This window comes from Platichthys flesus, chromosome 21, assembly GCF_949316205.1.
Source record: "Platichthys flesus chromosome 21, fPlaFle2.1, whole genome shotgun sequence".
Taxonomy (NCBI): Eukaryota; Metazoa; Chordata; class Actinopteri; order Pleuronectiformes; family Pleuronectidae; genus Platichthys; species Platichthys flesus.
The window spans coordinates 10,335,094-10,357,369 of record NC_084965.1 but is presented as its reverse complement, the minus strand read 5'-3'; the positions used below and the strand labels follow the sequence as shown (position 1 = coordinate 10,357,369).

Genomic DNA, 22,276 nt, shown 5'->3' with positions numbered 1-22,276 from the left:
CGGAGACCATGCTCGCGCCACATATCAGGTCCGATTAGCGCTTTTGAAAACAAAACATGAGATGAAGACAACTTACGGGATGTTGGTAAAGCTCCGCGAACAGGGTTGACATGGCAGAAAATCCACAAAGCGACCGGCAGTAACAACGCCATTCCCTGGGCAGGACGGTGCCGGGGCATGTTCGCGGGCCGGTGAGGACGCAGCAGCCCAGCGGGGTGAAGAGACGCCGAGGAGGGGGAGGAAAGAACTGCGGGGTGGTGGTGGTGGTGGAGGTGGTGGTAGTGGTGGCTGTGCCAGTGGCTCCGTCTGACTCGCTTCGCAGCTGAGGACTGGCAGATAGGAGACAGGCTGCACACACTCCCCTCTTCTCTCGCTCTCTCTCTCTCCCTCTCTCTCCCCTGCTCTCTCTCTCTCTCTCTCTCTCCGGTATCCCTTTATGTATATCTCTCTGACTCTCTCTCTCTCTCTCCAATGAAGAGATGATGTAAGAATCGCGCAGACACACGCACAGCTCTATGTAGCTCTCTCGCCTCCTTTTTGGCAATCCCAACTGAGACCAAACAACAACAACACCGTCCACCCGTGTCTCCAGCCCCGTGTGTGTGTGTGTGTGTGTGTGTGTGTATGTGATTGTGTGTGTGTATGTCCGCGTGCGTCGACGTGGCACAGCTCGGGCTCCTGCGCTTCAAGGAGCCATGACTCGAATCCGCTGGAGTGGCTCCTGCCGCCCGGTGCTCCGGTGCGCTGTCCGCGGTGCTGAACTTGTCTCAGTCTCCCTCCCTCTCCTTGAACGTCTCTCCGCTTATTCTCGCAGCCACACACTGCCCCCCTCCTTCTCGAGGTGGTGGTAGCCTTGTACTCAATGCACTCTTCATCTCTCCTCACCAGGAAAAAGAAAAGATCGAAGCAGGCAACCACACAGCCTCATTCTCCATATCTACAGGTTTTTGTTTCTTAAAAGAAACACGTGCATGCTCTTTTTTTTAAGACAGCGATAGAGCCAATCAAAGAGAAGGTTGAATGAGTTGAAAAGTTGTTAGAAATATTTTAATTACACCGTTCTTCGGAAAGACATCTCAATTTAAATTCTACTGAGATGCAGACAGGACTTTTTAAGGTTTACAGATTTCCCATAATAATAAAGAAAATAAGTTTAAAGCTTTCAGATGTTTCATTGAATTATTAAAAAATAAGCTGTCTATCTCAACTAATGGGACATCTGTAAGTGGGCATAGGTACTTTAACTCTTCTTGTATATCTGTGTTTTAATTGGCACATCTCCAATTTTTCCCTAAAGCTTACTCAAGTTTGACTTAACTGTTTACGGAACAAATCTACTGTTAACTTTAAAAAGGGCTTTAAAGATTTGGCCTCGGACAAATCTCTAAATTAGTTGGTTTGTGTTAAATGGGACAGAATCTGCAGTCTGACCCTGCAAGTATTTGTGGCTCCTTTCAGTTCTGCCAACTTTCAATAGTGGTGAGCTGCACGACAGTGAGTTTTCTGCAGAATGTTTAACTCTGCTAACCGAACTGGTGTGATATAGCTGTCGCGTTATTTAGTTTGTGGAGGAGCAGCTTCTCACAACTTTGGGCCAAATGTTTAGTCTAAACGAGACTGAGAGAGATAGACCAAGCATATAAAGTTCCTCTCCGAATATCTCTTCACAAGCTTAGCAGATCATTTATTGCTGAGGTTTGCTAAACCTTGGTCCGAATTGCCAGCCTTGTCAAGTTTAACTTAGCTTGCAAAATAGCAAATAAGTAGCAACTCACGGCTTCTTCTGCGATACCGAAACGTTAAGCGAGTGGGACAACTGACGGATTTAAAAGACCTACAATGCTGGTTGACACGACTGGTTCCTCAGGAATGTGATTTCTGAAACCGTGACAGCCTCAATCTTTTATTTATTGTCATTGGCAGACTGCAGTTCCAAGGTGGAAATACTGAATCATGGTGTTTAATGTGACTCTGAATTGCCTGTATGTATGAATGGATGTTTGTCCTTAAAGGATAAGTGGTCTGGAGAATGGAAGGATGGTGTATACTGCTTCATGTCTTGCGTCATGTATAGACATGTGTATAAATACAGACAGTTTGACAAGGTTAAACACTATATTCATTGGAGGGGGGTAAACATAACCTTTGAACCATCCCCACTGTCTTCCTCTCCTTCCTTGGGCCCAATGTAATCGTTCCCATTGTAATGATGGTGATTAATCTATGGTGATGATGACGTCTCTGCTACATGAATAATAAAGAAAATGTAGGAATATCCCTCAGAAGCCGGTGAGAGAATGTTTTAAAAAATGACAAATTGCCTTCCATATCCGTCCGTCGGCATGCCTCAATCATTGTCATCCGTCCAGAACGTAATGTGTCATTATCGTTTTTATGAAATGAGCATAAGGTAAATGAGAATGGAAAATGCACAACAGACAGCTCCATCACTGGCAACGTCTAATTAACTCCTCCAAATGAGAGATTGCACTGAGACAGTCACCATGCCATTAGCACGGATGCTGATGAACCATGGGTCGGAAAACTTTTCAAAAGATTACGTTTCATCTCATTACAACACTCATTACAACCTCAAAGCATGATTCATTTGTAGTGTAACATATGCCGTGCCATGACATTGTTGTTTCGGTATTGGTCAATCTATTTAGAGTATATAGTTTGAAAACAAATAGCATGAACGCATTTTTAGTCAGTTTGTTTAAACAGCTGTATTTAAACGGCTGGGTTTACCCTTGTCCGATAAAGGAGACATATTGTCCTTATTAAAGAACAAGCATTAGCACAAGTTTCTTCTCTTCCTTTTCCACTTTTTTGTTTTCCATATGTCTACCATTCGTCCCCCTCTCCCTCCTCCGCCTGTGGATCGCTCCATCCCCCACGTCACCGCGCCTCCAGCTGTGCGACACTTCTCCGTCCCCACGAGGACTGCAAATGGGTTTGTCAATATGTCACGCATTGGTAATTTACAGCCATCATTCATCTCATAAAAAATAACAGTGATGACTGATGGCCCGTAGATTCCAAACAAAAAGAAAGTTGACGACAGCCGTGATGAATCTCCCGAGGAGGGGTTGTTTTGTTAAGTAAAGCGCTTGTAAGAAAAAGAGCAATTTTCACAGACAGCTGCTACCCCGGGCCGCCTCACCGCTGTTATCTGCCGCCTGGAAAGGACAGAGAAAATAAGGCTCGGAGGTGATGTCACGTGCTGTTTGTGGGATCATTAGAGAAGATGCCACTTTTATCTCTGGCAAACAACGTGAGGGGAACGTCTGCTGTGCTAAACGCTTCTCCTCAGTGGAGGTCCCCCCCCCTCCCAGAGATGAGAGGACAAGTGTTAGATCAGAATCTGGGGTCTGCTCTGTGAGGGCGAAATTGCTTTGATGACAACCAGCATTGGTCTGACTCGGCGCGTAGTTAGAACACTAGTCAAAGTGTTGTAGAGTGAAGAAAGGATTTCACCTACTTTGTTGAAAGTCCAACTGCTCTGTAGAGAAACGATTCCCTCCCTGATGTCTCATCATCACATGTTTCCAGATCCTGGGTCGCAGCTGCGGCCACATCGAGGATCGTAATCGTGGCAGCTAATCGTAAACAACGACTTCAACGAGATTGCGTCAATAAACGATATGTCTACAAACATATCCTACTATTATTGGCAATAACTCCATCACTACAATAACCATTTGTGCTTGCCTAATCTCTTTCGGACTTACCTTTGGTATAAACACTTTAGACAGTTTTTTCTAACGAATGCTAGAAATATTTTTTGATTCTTTGATGTTGTCTGTTAAACACTCTCTGAGGTTACCACGTTATTTTTCTCCAATAAAAGGGTTTAAGGGTCTTCCCCTCTATTGTCAAGGGTTAATCACAGAAGAGGTTGCTCCTTGTTTAGCCCTATTAAGCTAATTGTGATTTGTGAATATTGGTTATACAAAAAATTAAGATTATTGACCCTTGACCTAGAGTATTGAGTTGTATATTTCAGGAATAGAAATGTACTTGTTAATTCATTATTGCAGATAGTTTTTTGAGGATAGAGTTGCACTGGAACTACAAACTCTTGCAGAGTATTGCATTATTTTGTTTTTTTTGTTAGTTATTTTGTTTCTTGCTGTGTTACTGGGCTGTAGCGAGTGTTTTTGAGGGAATCAGATCTAATCAGCCGTGAAAGGGTTTCGTTAGTCCAGTTTAACCTTTTCTGAAGGCTGGTGTAACATGTTCTGCTGTCATGGGGGAAATAAATTAATGATGAGTGAAAATGAGTTGATAGCGTCTCACGTGCAACACGCTCTCAACCAATGCCCCCCCCCCCCCTCCACGATTTCATCATTATTGAGTTACTATGGCAAACACGAGTACAGAACAGCACACACTACTTGTATTAAGGCGCGGGTACAAGCTTAATCGATTGAGACGTTTCAAGGGAAGAGAGTTTTCTCGTGTGTGACATACACCTCTTATTTCTGAAGAGCAAAGGCTTTGTCTCTGTGACCGTCACTAGTACATTTCAGAGCATGAGCTGTAGACTGCATTCGTCTTATCCTGCTGTGTTTAAATCACAGGGAAATGGAACACAGTCATCTTAAATGATGCAAACATAACTCTCCTACAGAATAAAGAGAAAGCTCCGACATAAAGATTTAAACAGGTCTGGAAATATCTTAAAGACTCAGGTCTGGAAGATGTAGGGTTATTTTTAAAATAGTGGTTCAGGGTTATAGCAGTTAGGATTATGCTTACAAATAATAGCAGCACATGTTATGTAGTTAATTAGGTCCCACATAGTGTCACCTCCAGTTTTTCTCAACATGATTCTGGATATAAATGACTCCTACTGCTTTAGAGGATTCACATAACTTCCAATGCAATGAATATACAAAGGTGGAGAGACATAAAACACTTTAATTGTTGTCCCTTTTTAACTGGATCTTATCCGTACTCGTCACTGCACCAAACATGCAGCCCGATGCATTGGTGAAACGCTGCTATTCCGAGGTTTTAAGAAAAGCTCAAGTTTTCACATCCTCCTTGTAAAATTTCTTCTTTTTTAGGTTTTCCCGACCGGGCTCCCTGCTGGCTGACCGTGCCTTTACCAAATTAGAGGAGCTCAGCCAGTCAGCAGGATGTAGAGCTGCTGTCTTGATGAGCCCGTCTGTACAGGATGCTGCTGATTGGATGTCTGCACATCTCCAGAGCAGAGGAAGTGAGCCGAGATGCTGCTTTGTTTCCTTTGACTTGGAGATGTAGTTTGCAATCATTTATTTAAATGGTATAGTCCAGGACAACTGTTGCTATTCGAGGTTGATTGAAAAATACAAATATGTGTTTGCCCACAAAACATCAGTACCCTGTAATTTTGCAAATGCTTGTCGTGGATTTAATTCAAATTACAAACTGCATATCTATACTCAGCAAGCTCTGGAGCATCACACAATTATCCAGTCAGCTAATCATGTGGCGCCAGTGCAATGCATACGGCTACCATTCAGGAGCTACAGTTAAAACCCTGAATAAGTGGCTTGACTAGCCTGATTTCTACTGACGAGCAGTTCTGCAAAAAATAAAACTTTGTTGATGAAGGAGCTCAGAGCAGAGAACCTCTCAGAACAACACGTCTAACCTTGAGGTGGATGGAGCATAACAGGAGGAGACCATGTCTGGTTCTGCTCCTGTCAGCCATAGACACAAATCTGAGGCTGCAGTGGTCGACTCTGATTGCCTTGCAAGGAACACAGATGCTGAGAAGTTAAAGGAAATGGGTCCACTCCCAGACGTTAGCTCTGTGGGCTGTAAACATTGGATTTCAGGCAACCATGGGTAGCAGGCGGTGGTGGGCGACCGGCAGCAGAGTGACATGTGCCCTTTAAGGCCGATCGAAAACCAGATGCGCCGCAGCATTCAGGACCATCCGTGAGGGTTTGGCTGTGAGTGAAGGGAGGAATCTGAGGAGAGACACAACCTCGAGAGTTGGATAGCAAACTGTGTCGGGTCAGGCCTTGTGTTGTGTAGTGCAGCGGTGGAATGGTGTGGGGGATGTTTCCTTGGCACACTTTGCATCTCTCGGTAGCAATACATCATTATTTTATTACAACAGCTGATCTGAGTATTGTTGCTGACTATATGAATCCCTTTATGGCCACAATTTACCACCTTCTAATGGAAAAGTCCAGCATGATAATGAACCGTGTCTCTGAGCAAGTTTCAGGGAGATCACAGGGACTCCAGTGCACCTCGGAGGCCTCTCCAGTCACTGATAAGAATCCAATAGAACGTCTTTGGAATATATTAAAACAGGATTATTTGATACATAAATCTGCAGCTGAAAATTGTAATTATATGATGCAATCAAGTTAGTAAGGACCAGAATCTCCAAGGAACGTTTCCAACATGCACTCATAGGCCTTACCTAGATATAGAAAGGAGTACCTAATAAAGTGCTCTGTTAATATATTTCCCCCAAACACTTAAACATAAAGCTCCTTGAATTAAGGTTCATTCTTGAAAATAGTTCCATAGACATATGAACAGCTATTTTAATGGTTCAGTCATTGTAGCTCAATAAGTTGTTTTCATTGAAAAAATGACCTGAAATGTTCCCGAAATAAAAAAAAGAATCCATGAACCCAACTTACAATAATTTCAATTTAAGAAGCTGCACGCATACAAACCTAGGTAATGAAGAAACTTCTTAATTTTGCATTTCAAGAATAAAATAATTTGAAATGTTGAGGAAAAAAGTAAAATATAAAAAAGTCACATTTTTAAGAATATATCAAATAAAATGCTTTGTTTCAATGAATTTGTGAATCTGTGCCATACATAATATATGCTTTGTGTCTAAGACACTCCAGACACGTCCTTTGTAACCACTACTGTTTATAAATGTAGCAAGCGAACAAGCTGAGTACAAAGAAAGTAAGAAGCAAAGTAAAGATGGCTCTCTAAGTTCCTTGCATAATTAACGTTAGTAAATTGGAAATTAATGCATTGAATGAAAGACAGTGGTAACAGATATGTACTTTAAGATGTTTACATAGACATATCAATAATTAATGTGAGTACTAAGCGAACATTGTAGATTTTGCCTGAGGACATCACTCACACTATTTTCAGAAAAGAGTTCTTTCGTCATCTGGAATCTTGTGGGTTTGGATATTTTGGGCTTTGAATGAGAATGAGAGGAGGAGGAGAACAGAGGCTGAACTCTGAGGACCTTTTTTTGAATAATGTTCGTTTTCTGACTTAAAGAACTGTGGGGGTCCAATGCTGCTTTCTGAGAAAGTGCAGGGGACATGTCCCCTGTGTCCCTTCACTAAGAAGCACCCCCACTGACAAGTTCCCTTTTCCTGAGGTAAGTCTTTTTACAGCCCACTGAAGGAAGCTGGTATCTGCTCCATCCGGACCTTGTAACTGGGCTGACGTCACTGTCGAGCCCCAGTTATGCAAGGCAGGTCCGCTGGTTGAATTTTGTTCTTCCAGCTCAAGAAAAACAATCATTAATCATTCCACGGTTTAAACAAACAAATCAACCGGCAAGTTGGACACACTGAGATCATTTTGAAGAATCTCATGAAATACTGCAGAGCAATTAAAACGTCTCTCTCCGCTAATAAATCCCTCAGGAGAATCCTTCTCCATCAACAAGGGCAGCGGGTAAATCAATGACAATCTCCTTGAGAAACACCTGGAGCTCTGGATTTTGAACTACGAGTGCGTCGCTGTGATATCGAAGTTAAATGTTATTTTAAAAAAGCATGAATGTGTGGCTCCTACCTGGATCACATCATTGCAGCAATATGACACTAAAGCAGGCAAAGGCCCAGACATCAACAAGTTTCCTCTGAGTGAAGTCCCCTGCAGGAAACTGTCCATGCATCATGGTCCTGTGAGTCCTGTGTTTAAAGGGGATAAAAGAAGCGAATGTAGATGTTACAACCTCTAACACACACATTTGTAATGTATGATAATTTATTCTTTCTGGTTACATCCTAAATGCTGCAAGCGTACCAGGCCTGCCTTACCACCCAAGTACTACATCAAGTGGCCTCTATACAAGGCAGGGCACATTGGACTGTGTAGTCTCATGAAAAAAAGAGAACTAAATTTGTAATGTATGGTATCAAGGTGTGTGTGGGGGGGAAATGTCTTGTAAAAACAATTAATCCACTCATTATCTCCTCAACACTGTGCCAATGGAGGAGTAGGTGAAGTGTTTGAGTTCACAATAGACTTTTTTGAGTTTGGGGGTAAACAGCGTTCCCGCCAAATCCAATACAATTGCAGTGAATGATAACTGATTCTTCAAACGTAATAAAACCGGGGGGAAAAAAACACCCCTCCATCTGCATAGTGGTGAGAAGATAATGAGGGAATTCTAATTGTGTTAATTGGCTAAACTGAAGCTCTGCAGCTCTCTTAGGTTTGCGGAAATCAGATATCCAGACGCTAACTAGCCGCTAACAGGCTGCTACTCACAGTTTACTGTCCGACTCTTAGTATTCTTTAGCCTTTACGGGAAGTTTTGAGGGCAGCGGGGCTACACAAGTGCTGGTATTAGCAGCTGCAGAGATGAGTGGAGTACACAGGCTTTTTCTACTTTGAAGTACTCATCAGTTTCAGCAGCGAGCGAACGCAGCTCTGGTGAACCCTGAGGGGAAAAGTCGATTGAATCATTCACCACCTGCACCTCTTCAAACAAGCCAAATGTTATGTATTTGAAGTCATTCTTTCTCAGGGATTAAATGTATGGACAAGTTCCGTTTGATAAAAGGCGAGTAGTTGGGAATGAAAACTTTTTTAGTGTACGACTTGGAATGCAGGCATACAGCTATTGCCTGGAGTTACGACATACCCTTGAATTGTAATGAACTCTCAAAAATATGAAAGACAAGCTTCCTCATTTATGGCATCGACCAAAGGCTTTATAAGGATGCATGACATGACAACATGTGAAGCCGGAGCGTCTCATCCCACCACTGCAGCACAGGTCAAAAACCTGGCCTCTACCATGTTGGTGCATGGGACATGGGGCAAACTAAATAATCAAAACGTTAAATTAAATGTTTCTTAAAGATGTTTCCTATCATTGGGATATAGTTCTTATCACAATGACATTTGTCCAAGTCCTTTTTTTTCCAGGTAAATTTGATTTTAATTAGTTATGTGATGGTATAAAAACCGGGGGAACCTTCATAATTAACAGCTTTAACTGACTAGGAATATAAACATACACAGTGTACGGGCAGGACTGGTTAAAGCACTTGATTTATGAGCATGAATAAACCATACCAGTTATTTGTAATGGTGACACATCAAATCCTACATCTCTTATTCCATGAACCTATATTATAATTCTGAGAAGTTAGTATGACTGTTAGATCAGCTACAAGACATGGACGGATGGATATATAGAATGTGTAGCAGGGAAGACTGAAATAAATAACGTTCATGTGGTCAAGTGTTTACACTGTGACTGGGACCTTGTGCTCTGTGGGGAGAGAAGGTGACGCTTTTATTGATTTCTTTGTATGAAACAAAGGTTTCTTCGCCATGTTTGGGCTTTTTGACATTATGAAAAATCTATCACAGTGACAATGAAGGCTGGTGTACACAAAAAACTGTACCCTTGTTTACCCCATGGGGCCAAACATGTAGTATTCTGTTCTTGCATTTAAGTTAGGTAAAAAAACTACAACAATGATTTGTCAGTGACTGTGCTTCCCATTTTTGTGTCTGAAAATAAGTTATGTCGCATAATAACTAATGAGGACAAAATGAAATGGAGCGCAGGACTAAAAAAAGAAGCATACAGAGTAAAATGCCCCTCACTGCTTATAAAGACAGAGACTTTTAAACCTTGGGTTAAAAAACCATCGCATAATTCCTGAATAAACCGTGGTCTCATTTGTAATTTCTGAGAAAAAGAAACCTTGACACGAAGCATAAGCAGAAACTGTTGTGTATACTTGACTCACACACTTCAGAGCCTCTGTGTGTGGTTTCCTGTCATTTTAGTTTGTTAATTTCAGTCTCTTCTGTGTATTTTCTGTTTCCTGTTTTATTTTGTAGTATCTGTCCCTTGTGTGTGGTTGCTAACTTCCTTTCGGTGATTGTCTTCCCAGTCCTCATGTGTTTCTCCTGGGGGTAATTGCTCCTGCCTTCCCTCTTGTGTCTATTTAAGCCTCTGTGTTCCCCAAGCCCTTTGTCGGGTTGTACTAGTTGTTTTCTCCCCACGTCGTGAGAAATGGTTTGTCTGTTCCTGCTGTCTCGACCAGCTTCTCCTGCTTCCTCGTTCCTTGTTCTCTGTGCGCCTTGTTACTTTTGTTAGTGTTTTGGTTTTGTTTTTGTATATTAAATCCCCTTTTTGTTATAACCTCTGCATCCTGGGTCCATCTCCTCCCTCAAACCGTAACACTGTGTCACACATAACATTGCAGCCAGTTATATCCCACTCAGGTCAGGTACCACTGACAGTTCAGCACTGGAAGCTTTTCAGCTGACTGGGATTGAAGGAAATCTTGGAGATATGGTCACAACCACAAAATCGCAAAGACCTGTAGCTTCGAGCTCCCCTGACCGTGGAGATAAGCTGGTGTTAATGTCTGTTAGTTGCAGAATCTTGTCTGAATGTTAGAGCATTAAAAGTGGAAAACATTTGTTGACATTTAAGTTACAGCAGACATTTTGATTTGTCATACCAGAAAATAAAAGCAGCTTTCTTCATTTCAGATGAGCCAGTAAGCCATGACTGTGAGCCGGCGTTAGACCAGAGCCCCACATGGCTCACCTGGAAGCAGCCGTAGTCAATGTGATTAGTTCCACTTGTGTTCCACAGGATAATATGCTAAATAGAGCTAACACTACCTATATAATGTGTTAAATAAATGAAACCTCATGTAAGCTAGTGGGCGATCCAGCCTATAATTTAATTTAGAACTACAAATAATCTAAAGGTTACATCCCCAATGGCTTGAAATCTCCTGCTTGTGAAGTCACTGAAGCGAAAATAAGATTTGCATCATCCTTGTACAATCATAATGTAATGTAATTTAACACTCTCCGTCTTAGTGTTACATCCTGAATGACTTGTGGCCTGTCCCCCGGGTATAAGATCCTCCCTTAGGAAGTGGGACACCACTCGCTTTGTCATCAGCAACCAAACCAATGTTAGTATAGTGGAAAACAAAATCAACTTAAGTTATTTTATTAACAACCGTTATCAACCCACAATATAACACCGCAGTTTAGGTAAGGTGATACGTTTCATATTTATCTTTAAAAATTACATGATTTAGAAATTGGCTGTTTTATTCTGCTCCACTATTGCTTAAAGCACGGTCGTAAAAATACGTAATAACAATGAAAATGTAACATTGAGACAAATGACTGATTCCTCAGATTCCAGAGATGCCTTTATACCTGCTCAGTTGCAGAAGACCCCGCGTGTTGATTTTTTCTCAACACATTTGTGCTACATTTCCAGAATGACAGTAGAATCCCCCGAGAGGTCACATGAGCTAACTGCATTCAGCTGTGTGTTGTGGCCTACATACAGCGTGGAGACTGGAGCAGTGGCAGAACATTACAGTAAGAGAAAGAACATGCAGAGTTTGTCAGTTCATGAAAAATGGAAACCACAGCCTTTGCTTTAAATGTGCTGTAGCCTGGCGTTGCCCCTCGCTGAATTCCGATGCCACTTTTTTTCGGATTAAATTAAAGTAAAACATTTTTTATCTCCATCACCCCCAAATCATCGCACTTGCTGTGTGCGGCCTGTCAATCTGATGCTCGCTCAGTACGTGCACTGAGACAGGAAGGAGGTAGGTCGCTGCTGCATTTCCCTCGCAATGGAAGCACAGTGGAATTGACTTATGTTAATTAACGACCTTCGGTGTCAATCGTTCCGGGGATTATTTGCATATTCTCAAAATAGCACAAGAAACGGTAAAAATCAACATCTGTACTTCTGTGAAACTCGTGGCCCGTCTCTTGTGCGTCTCCCTTCATGCATATCACAGTATTGCGATACAAATCATTATACGTGTACTAATCCTTGTAACTCGTGCAATATGTTAATGTGAGCAGATTCCCTTAATCATTCCAAGGTAGAGCCAAACAAAAAGGATAATGCAGCAAACTAAATAGTTAGACAGGAAACAGTATCTCGATCACAAATGGAGAATGCGTCTTCAATTTTAATGTTTTTTTTCACTCTATTGTAAACACACATAATTATTCTACCTCTTCTCATTTATGATTCAAGATTCAAGATTCAAGAGTCTATTGTCATATACACAACAATTAAATTTAGCAGTTGCTTGCAATGAAATGCTTGGGTCACAGGCTATCTTATGGCTATGCTCAGAATATTAAAAGCAGACAAAAAAATGAAACAAAAAAATTAAATGAGATAAAATAGAACAACGCCTTTCTCTAAGAAGACAGGAGACAGACGCAAGCTGCACTTACATGGAAGGGTGGTCTTTTAATAATGTCACAGCATAATTGGTTCCTGGAACATTTCATGGCCTTAATTAACTAAATGAGCCTAAAGGAATCAGCGAGGGGCAAGGGGAAGTGAGGAAGAAGGGAAAAGAGAGGAGGGGAGCAAGGAATAATAATACAACCCGATGGAGATCAGATAACTTATCTCTTCAGTTCACAAGTCTCCTATTTATCAGGGCCCCCTTCTCCACCCTGCACCCACTCCCTCAATGGGTTCCCTTCTCTCATGTCAAATTAATCGGCTTCATCTTCACACGCTGTCTCCAATACACGCCGGGTAGAAATTTACAGCCGACTATGGAGTGAATTTTTTGCGGTAGCACTTTCACGGCTCCTGACATATTTCACTGTAACCTCAACATGTGAAGACGAGGACATTTTTTTCTCTGACTCTCGAATCGATTTCTACAGTTTCTAACCTTCAATCTGTGGATTGGATCTACCCCGTCTCCTATTAGTAGGATTTATATGCAAGTAATTCTAAGGAGACGTTTCGGTTGAAAGACACACAAAGTGCTTAAAAAAAAAAGAAACTCACAGCTACAATCACAAATCAATAAACACAATGTGAACTGAGTCCTGATTTCATTATTACAAGTAATTAAGCCAAAATCTAGAATTGCAATGGTAGCCTACATATCTCAGCAAGGTCCAACAGTCACCTCAACTAAATCCGAAAGATCTGGGTTTTTAGATGATCCAAACCATATTGCACTTTTAGATATCACTTCCCTAAATATTTCTTAAGGAAATTTGGACAACACAACCTAAATGCAATGTTAGAGAAAGTAAAACAGAAAAATCCCTGGGTCTGTCCCTTTGTCAAGTTCTGCACCCTATTGGAACGGGTTCTTTTTTTATCCTTTCACCAACTTTCGTTGAAATCTGTTCAGTTGCAAAATCTTGCTGAAAAACAAAGCAACCAACAAATCATTAGACAAAAGACATAGAGGTGACGTGACCCCCTCGACTGAGACAATGATTGGTACCAGTATGAATCAGTTGCACACTAACAGAAGTTTTCTGAGAATCTAATATTATAAGCTGGATTTCTTAAAGCACGTTATTTACTGGTGGGCTTGTCTTTTGTGGGTGGTGCTGCTACGTCTGAATCTGTGTTTATCTATGTGTGGTGTGTACAAATTCAAGCACATTAAAAAAAGACAGAAAAACAGGACTAAATTGGACTCCTCTGGCAGAGTGAATGGCATTTTGTTCCAATCAAGTTGATGTTTTATCTCATTACAGGGAGGATTATGTCGATGTGTGGGCTGCAGCCTTTCATACGATTATATTCTACGCCGTATACACTGCAGTACGGACAATGAAAGTGTTATATGAAGTAGGCTGTACATTTTTAGAAGAACACTGATGTCCATGAAGGGTTGTTGTTCACACAGCACTGTTGCTGGAAGCTAAACAGTGATTATGTCTTGGTTTTACGACACAATCATTTCCAAACGCTGGAGCCGATATTGAATAAATTCACAAGAAGTTTGCACTGTCAAACTTTTTGTTGTTGACCTAGAAAATAAATGTGACAGAATATCATATTAATTATGATTTTATCCACCACAGTGTTGATGTATGTCTTTGAATTCAAATATAAGTTGTATCTTTTAGCGGATATTTATGTTGTTCATATTTGTACTGTTGATGAGATCACGAACTTGCTTGTCACATTTACATAACTGGGGTTAAAGAGGAATACAGCGATTGGCTTAATATGCAAGGTTGCCATCATTGCATACATTATAAATGCCTTGTGTGTCAGTAACACAACTGTAATGTAATAACCAGACATCTAAAACATTGAGAACATACAGAACCTGTCTGGACTCAAGTCTGCCAACGTCTTTGGTCTTTTGGACTCACACCCCTGATCAAATTGTCCCCTCAATGGGTAAATAGGGTTGGGGTTACTGTTACACCTCTACTCCATGTCTCTCCCAGGAGGTTTGCCTATTAAAACCAGTGTGGGGTTTAATTTAATTAAGTTAGCACCTATTTATAATTCTCCGGAGGTACTGTTATGAACTTGGGTGATGGGGGATGTGCAAGACACTAGCAAGTCTTTACCCTTTGGTCACAGAGTGGTTTATTTACCAAAGAGACTTGCCATTTACCACAGTAGTTGCTTTTAGCTTCCTATTCGATCTGTGCCCTTTGCATTGGACAAGCATGTGCACAGTGGGGAGACTGTCCAGTAGTAAAGTAGCAACACAACAAAAGGAATGAACAGAATCAGAATGGATGCACACCCTCCGGACAGGAACAAGGCCACGGGAGTGAGAGTAAACTTGTGCGTGAGCTTTTTATTCTTCTTTACAAGTACAGCCGATCCCACTAAAGGTTTCAAGGAGCCCGGCCACATTGGGAGAAAGGCGGACAACAGAAGACGGACACGGGCATCAACACCCGAGGTCACGGCCTTGAGGTTGTCACACTGCTCGTCTGGCAAGCCGGCTCCACACAAGTCTGCGTGTGACAAGGATGCCATTTTTTTTTCTGCCTAATGAATCGTCTCCATCTTCCCTTCATTCCAATCATCCGATTGAGCATGAGCTCAAATCGTGACTGAATCTCATGCAGACATAAACAAAATCAAAATATAATTGTGTTTTGGAAAATCAGATGTCTGCCGGGGATGTGGTTCTCCACTAAAGGAAACGAATTCAAACAGACTGATGGGAGACGTAGATCAGAAGATGCCTACATGCTGCTTGAGAAATGCAGCCCGGGGGAGGTTCCTCACTGACCCGGCAGTTTGCAGGAAGTTAGACAATTATTTTTCTACATCTCAAAATGCTTATTCAAGCAAGTTCAGGAGGAGGGGGCAATTCTGAATGAAAAACTCTTGATGTTTGAACCCCGGCACGAAACTTTTCGGTCGATCTCCAGGGTGGGGGTTCAAGATCCTGATGGAGATCCTAAAAAAAGAATACTGGCCCAAATATATTCCAATGAGATATACAGCTGTTTAGGTCAGTGGGGGGGCTATGGGAACATGGAAGTACTGAATGATTCATTACCTCCACCCAGGAGGTTATGTTTCGACCCCTGTCCGTTTGTTTCACAAATTTTGCTTGATAACTGAGTGTGCAATTTCGGTCGGTCTTGAGAGGTATGTGCTCTACCCGTTTACTTAAATTATTATATGGACCAATGTAATCTTATTTCCGCCTCAATTTTGTTATCTTGATTTATGATTTAAAGTATGGCACAAACAACGCTTGAATCTTGTAACAATCTGCATCCACATGTGTCTCGTTTGTATTGTCCTCATCTGTCCCTGATAAAGTAAGTCATCAACATTTCGCCCACCTCCGGTACTTTACCCTACAACGTTAACAACTTCACTGCACTTTGGTATGTGACTCACTAACCGGTAATTTGTTGTTGGATGTGATTCTTTCCTGGAGTGTGGGAGAAGTGGGAGAAGTAGTTACGGTAAGGGGAAGGGAGACAGGATTGGAGCCAGCTTGGACCTGAGAGAGTAAGCAGAGAGATGAGTTGGACTGGCCATTGGGTCTATTGGGACACATCTTGGTGGGCCATCAAGCCAGTGGGCCTGTGGGTTGTTTCAACATCCTATTTTTTACTGGCCCCATCCATCCCTTAACCTCATGTTCCACAGATGGAATCGCCGGTGGACATTCAAACTCATTCTGCGAGCGTATGCTTCCCCCTGTCCCTCATCTCCGCTCTTATCTTCTTCTTTCATTTGTCCCGTGCACAAATATGAACACCCCCTGTTGCAGATTGGCTGGAATATTGCTGCGTGTCCCAATCTGAGCACCTTCAATTATTTCCCACTGTCAGATCCAAGACTGCGGGAACCTGAGACTTTCATTTCAGCTCACACACACACACACACACAGAAGGGACAGCTAGTGGACTGTAACAAGATATTCACGGAATTTGACGATAAACATATTGGATTACAATCGCTTAATCTACCCCTCAGCATCATGTGTAATTTGTTTTAATTTAGCTAAGCTTGAGGCGATAGATGATGATCTTTTGATCTCCCACAGTTCTGTCAGACAACTCACGTTTGATCATGTAATATATTTATTACAACAGATTTAGTGTTTGGCGTCTAGGCTCCAACTTAATCACTCCCCTATATGATTACACAGGAATGATGGGAGTGATGAGCAAATACTTGTAACCCCCCGTTTGGAGCCTACAGGTGGATGCTGGGCCTACAGGTGGATGCTGGGGTGGTGGAGGGACTGAAGCAACAGGTAGCAATACTGCAGCAGCAGTGCGAGAAAGAGGGGCTGATGGGAAATGTCTCTCTGGTTAAATAGACCACCTGATAAGGTGGGTGTGTATTATAGCTGGTTGTGGAGATTGAGGTATGTCACATGATGTATGTCACGTGATGTATGTCACGTGATGTATGTCACGTGATTGGCGCCGCGCAGCTCGAGTTGCCTGCCAGAACTAGCTCGCAGGCGTCGCCATATTTCTGTCAGACAACTCACGTTTGATCATGTAATATATTTATTACAACAGATTTAGTGTTTGGCGTCTAGGCTCCAACTTAATCACTCCCCTATATGATTACACAGGAATGATGGGAGTGATGAGCAAATACTTGTAACCCCCCAAAACTGCACATAGTCGGAGCCTGACGTACGGATCGGTATCTGCTATGTGTGCGCCATTCACCGCCGCGGTGTGGCCATTCTCCGTAGGGGCATTAGCCTGCAGGAAAATATGCTAACTAGTGAACCTGTTATGTGAGCCATTCACCGCCGCGGTGTGGCCATTCTCCCTAGGCGCATTGCCTGCAGGAGAATATGCTACCTAGTGAACTGTTATGTGTGCCATTCACCGCCGCGGCGTGGTCATTCGCTGTAGCCAAATTGTCTGCGGGGGAATATACTACCTGGTGAGGTTCCCTATACGGGAATATAGTGAACTTGGCACATGGCAACATATGCACCGGAATTTCACCTTTAAGCCCAGCAAACCACCTGAAATGCAATAAAATAATCAGTCTGCAAAACACATACAAATTATTCATTCACATGTTTGTTTGTATCGCCAATATCCAAAACATGATTCGTTTCATCGGGCTTAACAAATGCGACATCCTGTCCTTAACCCTCGACAAGAGTAAGGAAAAACTACCAAAAAAACCCCCATAAACAGGGGAAAAAGTAGAAACCTCAGAGAGAGCCACATGTGAGGGATCCCTCTCCCAGGATGGACAGGAACAGATGTATGCCATGGCAAGGGTGCAATGAATCCCTTGGCATCGTTCGCATTGTATCGTCACCATTTGAGGGGATAAAGGCGCGCCGAAACATGCCTGTGACTACCCCGGACGCGGATACGTGATGGATCCCGAGATCTGACATGCAACAAAGGATTTATGCAGCGGAGATTACACATTAAAACATCAAGGCTGCAGATGATGTTTGAGAGTCAATATTCCTTCTTGTGGTGTCCAACATAGCATGAGTAGCATTGATGATGGAGTGTTGCAGTCATAGTGGTGCAACATCTTAGTGAGTGCGGGGACAGCATCCAGGTGTTAGGCCTCAGCTCTGGCAGGGATGGCGAAGCTTTGAGGAGATCTCGTCATGCATTTTCGACCATTGTTGGTAGGCAAGGGTGTCGTCAGATGGGTTGAAGAGGGATGCAAGCGTTTGATCATAGAGCAGAAAGAACAGAAAGCAGTATTATTCTTAGCAATGATAATTCAGAAGTCTCGACAAGATCTATCAGACTTGTTGTGAACATGTGTTCTTCTAATACTAGAGAGGATAAGGTCATGTAGAGGATTAAAATAAGCGTCCTTGTCAGATTTCCTATTATACTGCTTCCGTTATCGTATACTCTGACTCACCTTGACAACAATTCCGTAATAAGGAAATATAAAGCCAAGGTAAATGTTAGGTAAGACTGTCATCATTGAGGATTCATAGCTTTCTATTGTAGCAGCATGCAAGTGAAGTATGTCACCTGATATATGTCACATGATTTATGTCACCTGATGTATGGCACATGACTGAAGCAGCGCAGCTCGAGTTGCCTGCCAGAACTAGCTCGCTGGCTTCGCTCCATTTCAGTCAGACAACTTACGTTTGATTATTTATCTTATTTATTACGATATTTATTATTCATAGTAGAACAGGTTTGTGTTTGGCGTCTAGGCTCCAACTTAATCACTCCCCATATGCTAACACAGGAATGATGGGAGTGATGAGCTAACACTGTAGCCCCCCAACACTGCACAGATTTGGAGCCTGACGGATGAATCGGTATCTGCTATGTGTGTGTCATACACCGCCGCGGTGTGGCCATTCTCAATAGGCGCATGCCTGCCAGAGAAAATGCTACCTAATGAGCCTGTTATGTGTTCCATGCCACTGCAGTGTGGCTATTCTCCATAGGCCCATGCCTGCAGGAGAATATGCTACCTAGTGAGCCTGTTATGTGTTCCATGCCACTGCAGTGTGGCTATTCTCCATAGGCCCATGCCTGCAGGAGAATATGCTACCTAGTGAGCCTGTTATGTGTTCCATGCCACTGCAGTGTGGCTATTCTCCATAGGCCCATGCCTGCAGGAGAATATGCTACCTAGTGAGCCTGTTATGTGTTCCATGCCACTGCGGTGTGGCTATTCTCCATAGGCCCATGCCTGAAGGAGAATATGCTACCTAGTGAGCCTGTTATGTGTTCCATGCCACTGCAGTGTGGCTATTCTCCATAGGCCCATGCCTGCAGGAGAATATGCTACCTAGTGAGCCTGTTATGTGTTCCATGCCACTGCAGTGTGGCTATTCTCCATAGGCCCATGCCTGCAGGAGAATATGCTACCTAGTGAGCCTGTTATGTGTTCCATGCCACTGCAGTGTGGCATTCTCCATAGGCACATGCCTGCAGGAGAATATGCTACCTAGTGAGCCTGTTATGTGTTCCATGCCACTGCGGTGTGGCTATTCTCCATAGGCGCATGCCTGCTGGAGAATATGCTACCTAGTGAGCCTGTTATGTGTTCCATGCCACTGCGGTGTGGCATTCTCCATAGGCGCATGCCTGCTGGAGAATATGCTACCTAGTGAGCCTGTTATGTGTTCCATGCCACTGCGGTGTGGCATTCTCCATAGGCGCATGCCTGCTGGAGAATATGCTACCTAGTGAGCCTGTTATGTGTTCCATGCCACTGCGGTGTGGCATTCTCCATAGGCGCATGCCTGCAGGAGAATATGCTACCTAGTGAGCCTGTTATGTGTTCCATGCCACTGCGGTGTGGCATTCTCCATAGGCGCATGCCTGCTGGAGAATATGCTACCTAGTGAGCCTGTTATGTGTTCCATGCCACTGCGGTGTGGCATTCTCCATAGGCGCATGCCTGCTGGAGAATATGCTACCTAGTGAGCCTGTTATGTGTGCCATGCCACTGCCACTGCAGGCATTCTTCATAGGCGCATGCCTGCAGGAGAATATGCTACCTGTGAAACTGTGATGCTTACCATGCACCCCTGTGGTGTGGTCATTCGCTGTAGGCACATTGTCGCGAGAGAATATATACTACCTGGTGAGGTTCCCCCCAACTGCCCTGGCTGTAGGAGAATATATTGTGAACTTGGCACGTGGCAACCTATACCCCAGAATTGAACACTCTAAGTCCAGCAAACCACCTGAAATGCAACAATTTATTTTTTTTATTTTTTTTTTTTTTTTTTTTTTTTTTTCCCTCTGCTTCAACTTCTACAGACCTCAGAGTGACAATGGGAGCCACAACAACTAGGGCTGCACAATTAATCGAATTGCATGATCGTCAGCAATATTGACATTTAAAATGCGTGATTTGCTACAAGCGCTTTTTCGACTAACATACGCTAACCACCAGAGGGAGAACAAGATGGGAGTTGTCATGCACGCACCATGCAGCGGTAACCAGAACAAACGTTTTGTCTGCAGCCAGTTCCGGTATTTCTTAGAAGAGTAGAGACAGAGAGTAGCCAGTCACGGTGTCGTGTGAAAGGTAAATCAATTATCAGGAGCAGAAGGCGAGGAGCAAGTCCTTCGAAAAGGATCATCATCCATTGTTTGGTAGTTTTGGAATTTAGGGCAAGTGATGATAACCAAGAACAAATCATGCCAGAGTGCGTTTAGAGTTGTGTTTGCGCCGCATAGCAATACAACTACCTTGTTTAACCACCTGAAAAAACAACCCACAAACCATAGTACAACAAGTGCATCAAGGCCAAAGCTAACATTACCTCCCTGAATCTCCGTCCATGTCCAACGTCAACATATAGCGTATCCATCCCCATTCCCGAAGACACACTGGAATAACGGATGCGATCGCATTTCATTTGGCCAAAGACAGGTGTCCCATAAATACTGTGAGCAATGATCAAGCACAACAATGGAGCCGTACATGTCCCTGACAATTCACTGCATCGATTGTAATTTGCAATGAAGAGTCGATGCTTACAGACGTCATTTTTCCCATAAGAACCGACAGGAGAGTCGATTTGCCCAGGACCTAATGAAAGATGTGTACATTAGCTGGAATGTAGCACAACATGGGAGTGAAAGCAGTGTTCTTGTGCATTTAAACATAAAAACGCTATATAAAAAAAAGATGTTGTTCCTAAGATGTATTAATAATCATGATATTAATATTGATCTAAATAATCGTAATTATGATTTTGGCCATAATCATGCAGGCCTTACGACAACGCTGCGCACAGAAGTGTTGTGGTGTCTTGACACAACAGTAAACCACCACTCTCTCACATCCAATGAAAGATGTTCAGAAATTTTCAAAGAAGGTTTCCCGAGACGGACATCGCCAAGACGTTAATATGCGGAAAGGAAAACCCGGGTACTGCTCAGTGTGTCTATGAACTGTTTCTCACACCACAAGTAGATTATGACCACCAACAGTAGATTCTGATTCATATTTACTTCCTCAAAGTGCACCAGATTGTAGTCGACAATCCGAAGACAAAATAGTTGCCAGTGAATTTAATATTCGATCATTCGTTAGTTACCTCATAGCGCGTGTTATTCGCGCAGCTGTAATAGACTTTGTTTTACCGGAGGTGCTGATGGAAGTAGCTGAGGAGTGAGCCATCTCGCTCCCTTCCTATCCCTGAAACTCGGGCATGTGCAATGGGACAAATATAGCACATGGCACGTCCGTTGCGAAATCATCGCATGCCAGAAGTCATAAGAAAGTCATATATACAAGTTATTTACAATTATTGCATTCAACATCTATGAGGGCCCATTTGAGGGTTCAGTATCTTGCACAAGATTGAACCCCAACCTTTGGTTGGAGGAAGACCACTCTACCCACATATATATTATATTATATAATTGAATTTTCAGGAATAACAAAACATTTTACCTGCAGCATTTGATACCTTTGGGAAAGGTACTGTTGTCAGGAGACAGGAGCTTCAAACCCATGGCTGGAGATTGGACTACAACTCCCATAATCCTGCTGGAGTGACGTACCAGAAAGTACTATAGCACAAGCCGGTACCGTTGTTTACATCACGTGCAGGGAAGATGGCGTGTGATTCGAGACTGAATTGTTTCATTCATAACGTTCAGTGCAGACTTCATTCAGCAGAGGAGACAGGATGAAAGCCCCAGCGGATCCAGGCGCGCTTCCTCTGCCTCCGAGGGACAACATCCCGCGGTGAGGGAGAAGTTGGTAGAGCAGAGATGTCCCGGGAAGAATCCGTCAGCGAAGCTGCCGTCA

General features: G+C 42.9%; 1 protein-coding gene across 1 annotated transcript in view; it reads right to left on the bottom strand.

Moving 5' to 3' along the window:
• cntnap2a (contactin associated protein 2a) overlaps window positions 1-210 on the bottom strand; it is a 305,794-nt gene extending 305,584 nt beyond the window's left edge. Inside the window, exon 1 of the mRNA XM_062379226.1 lies at window positions 77-210. Within this exon, the coding sequence (XP_062235210.1) occupies window positions 77-179 (103 nt within the window). The 5' untranslated portion in view covers window positions 180-210. The remainder of the gene's footprint in view (window positions 1-76) is intronic.
• Between the last annotated feature and the right edge of the window lie 22,066 nt (window positions 211-22,276).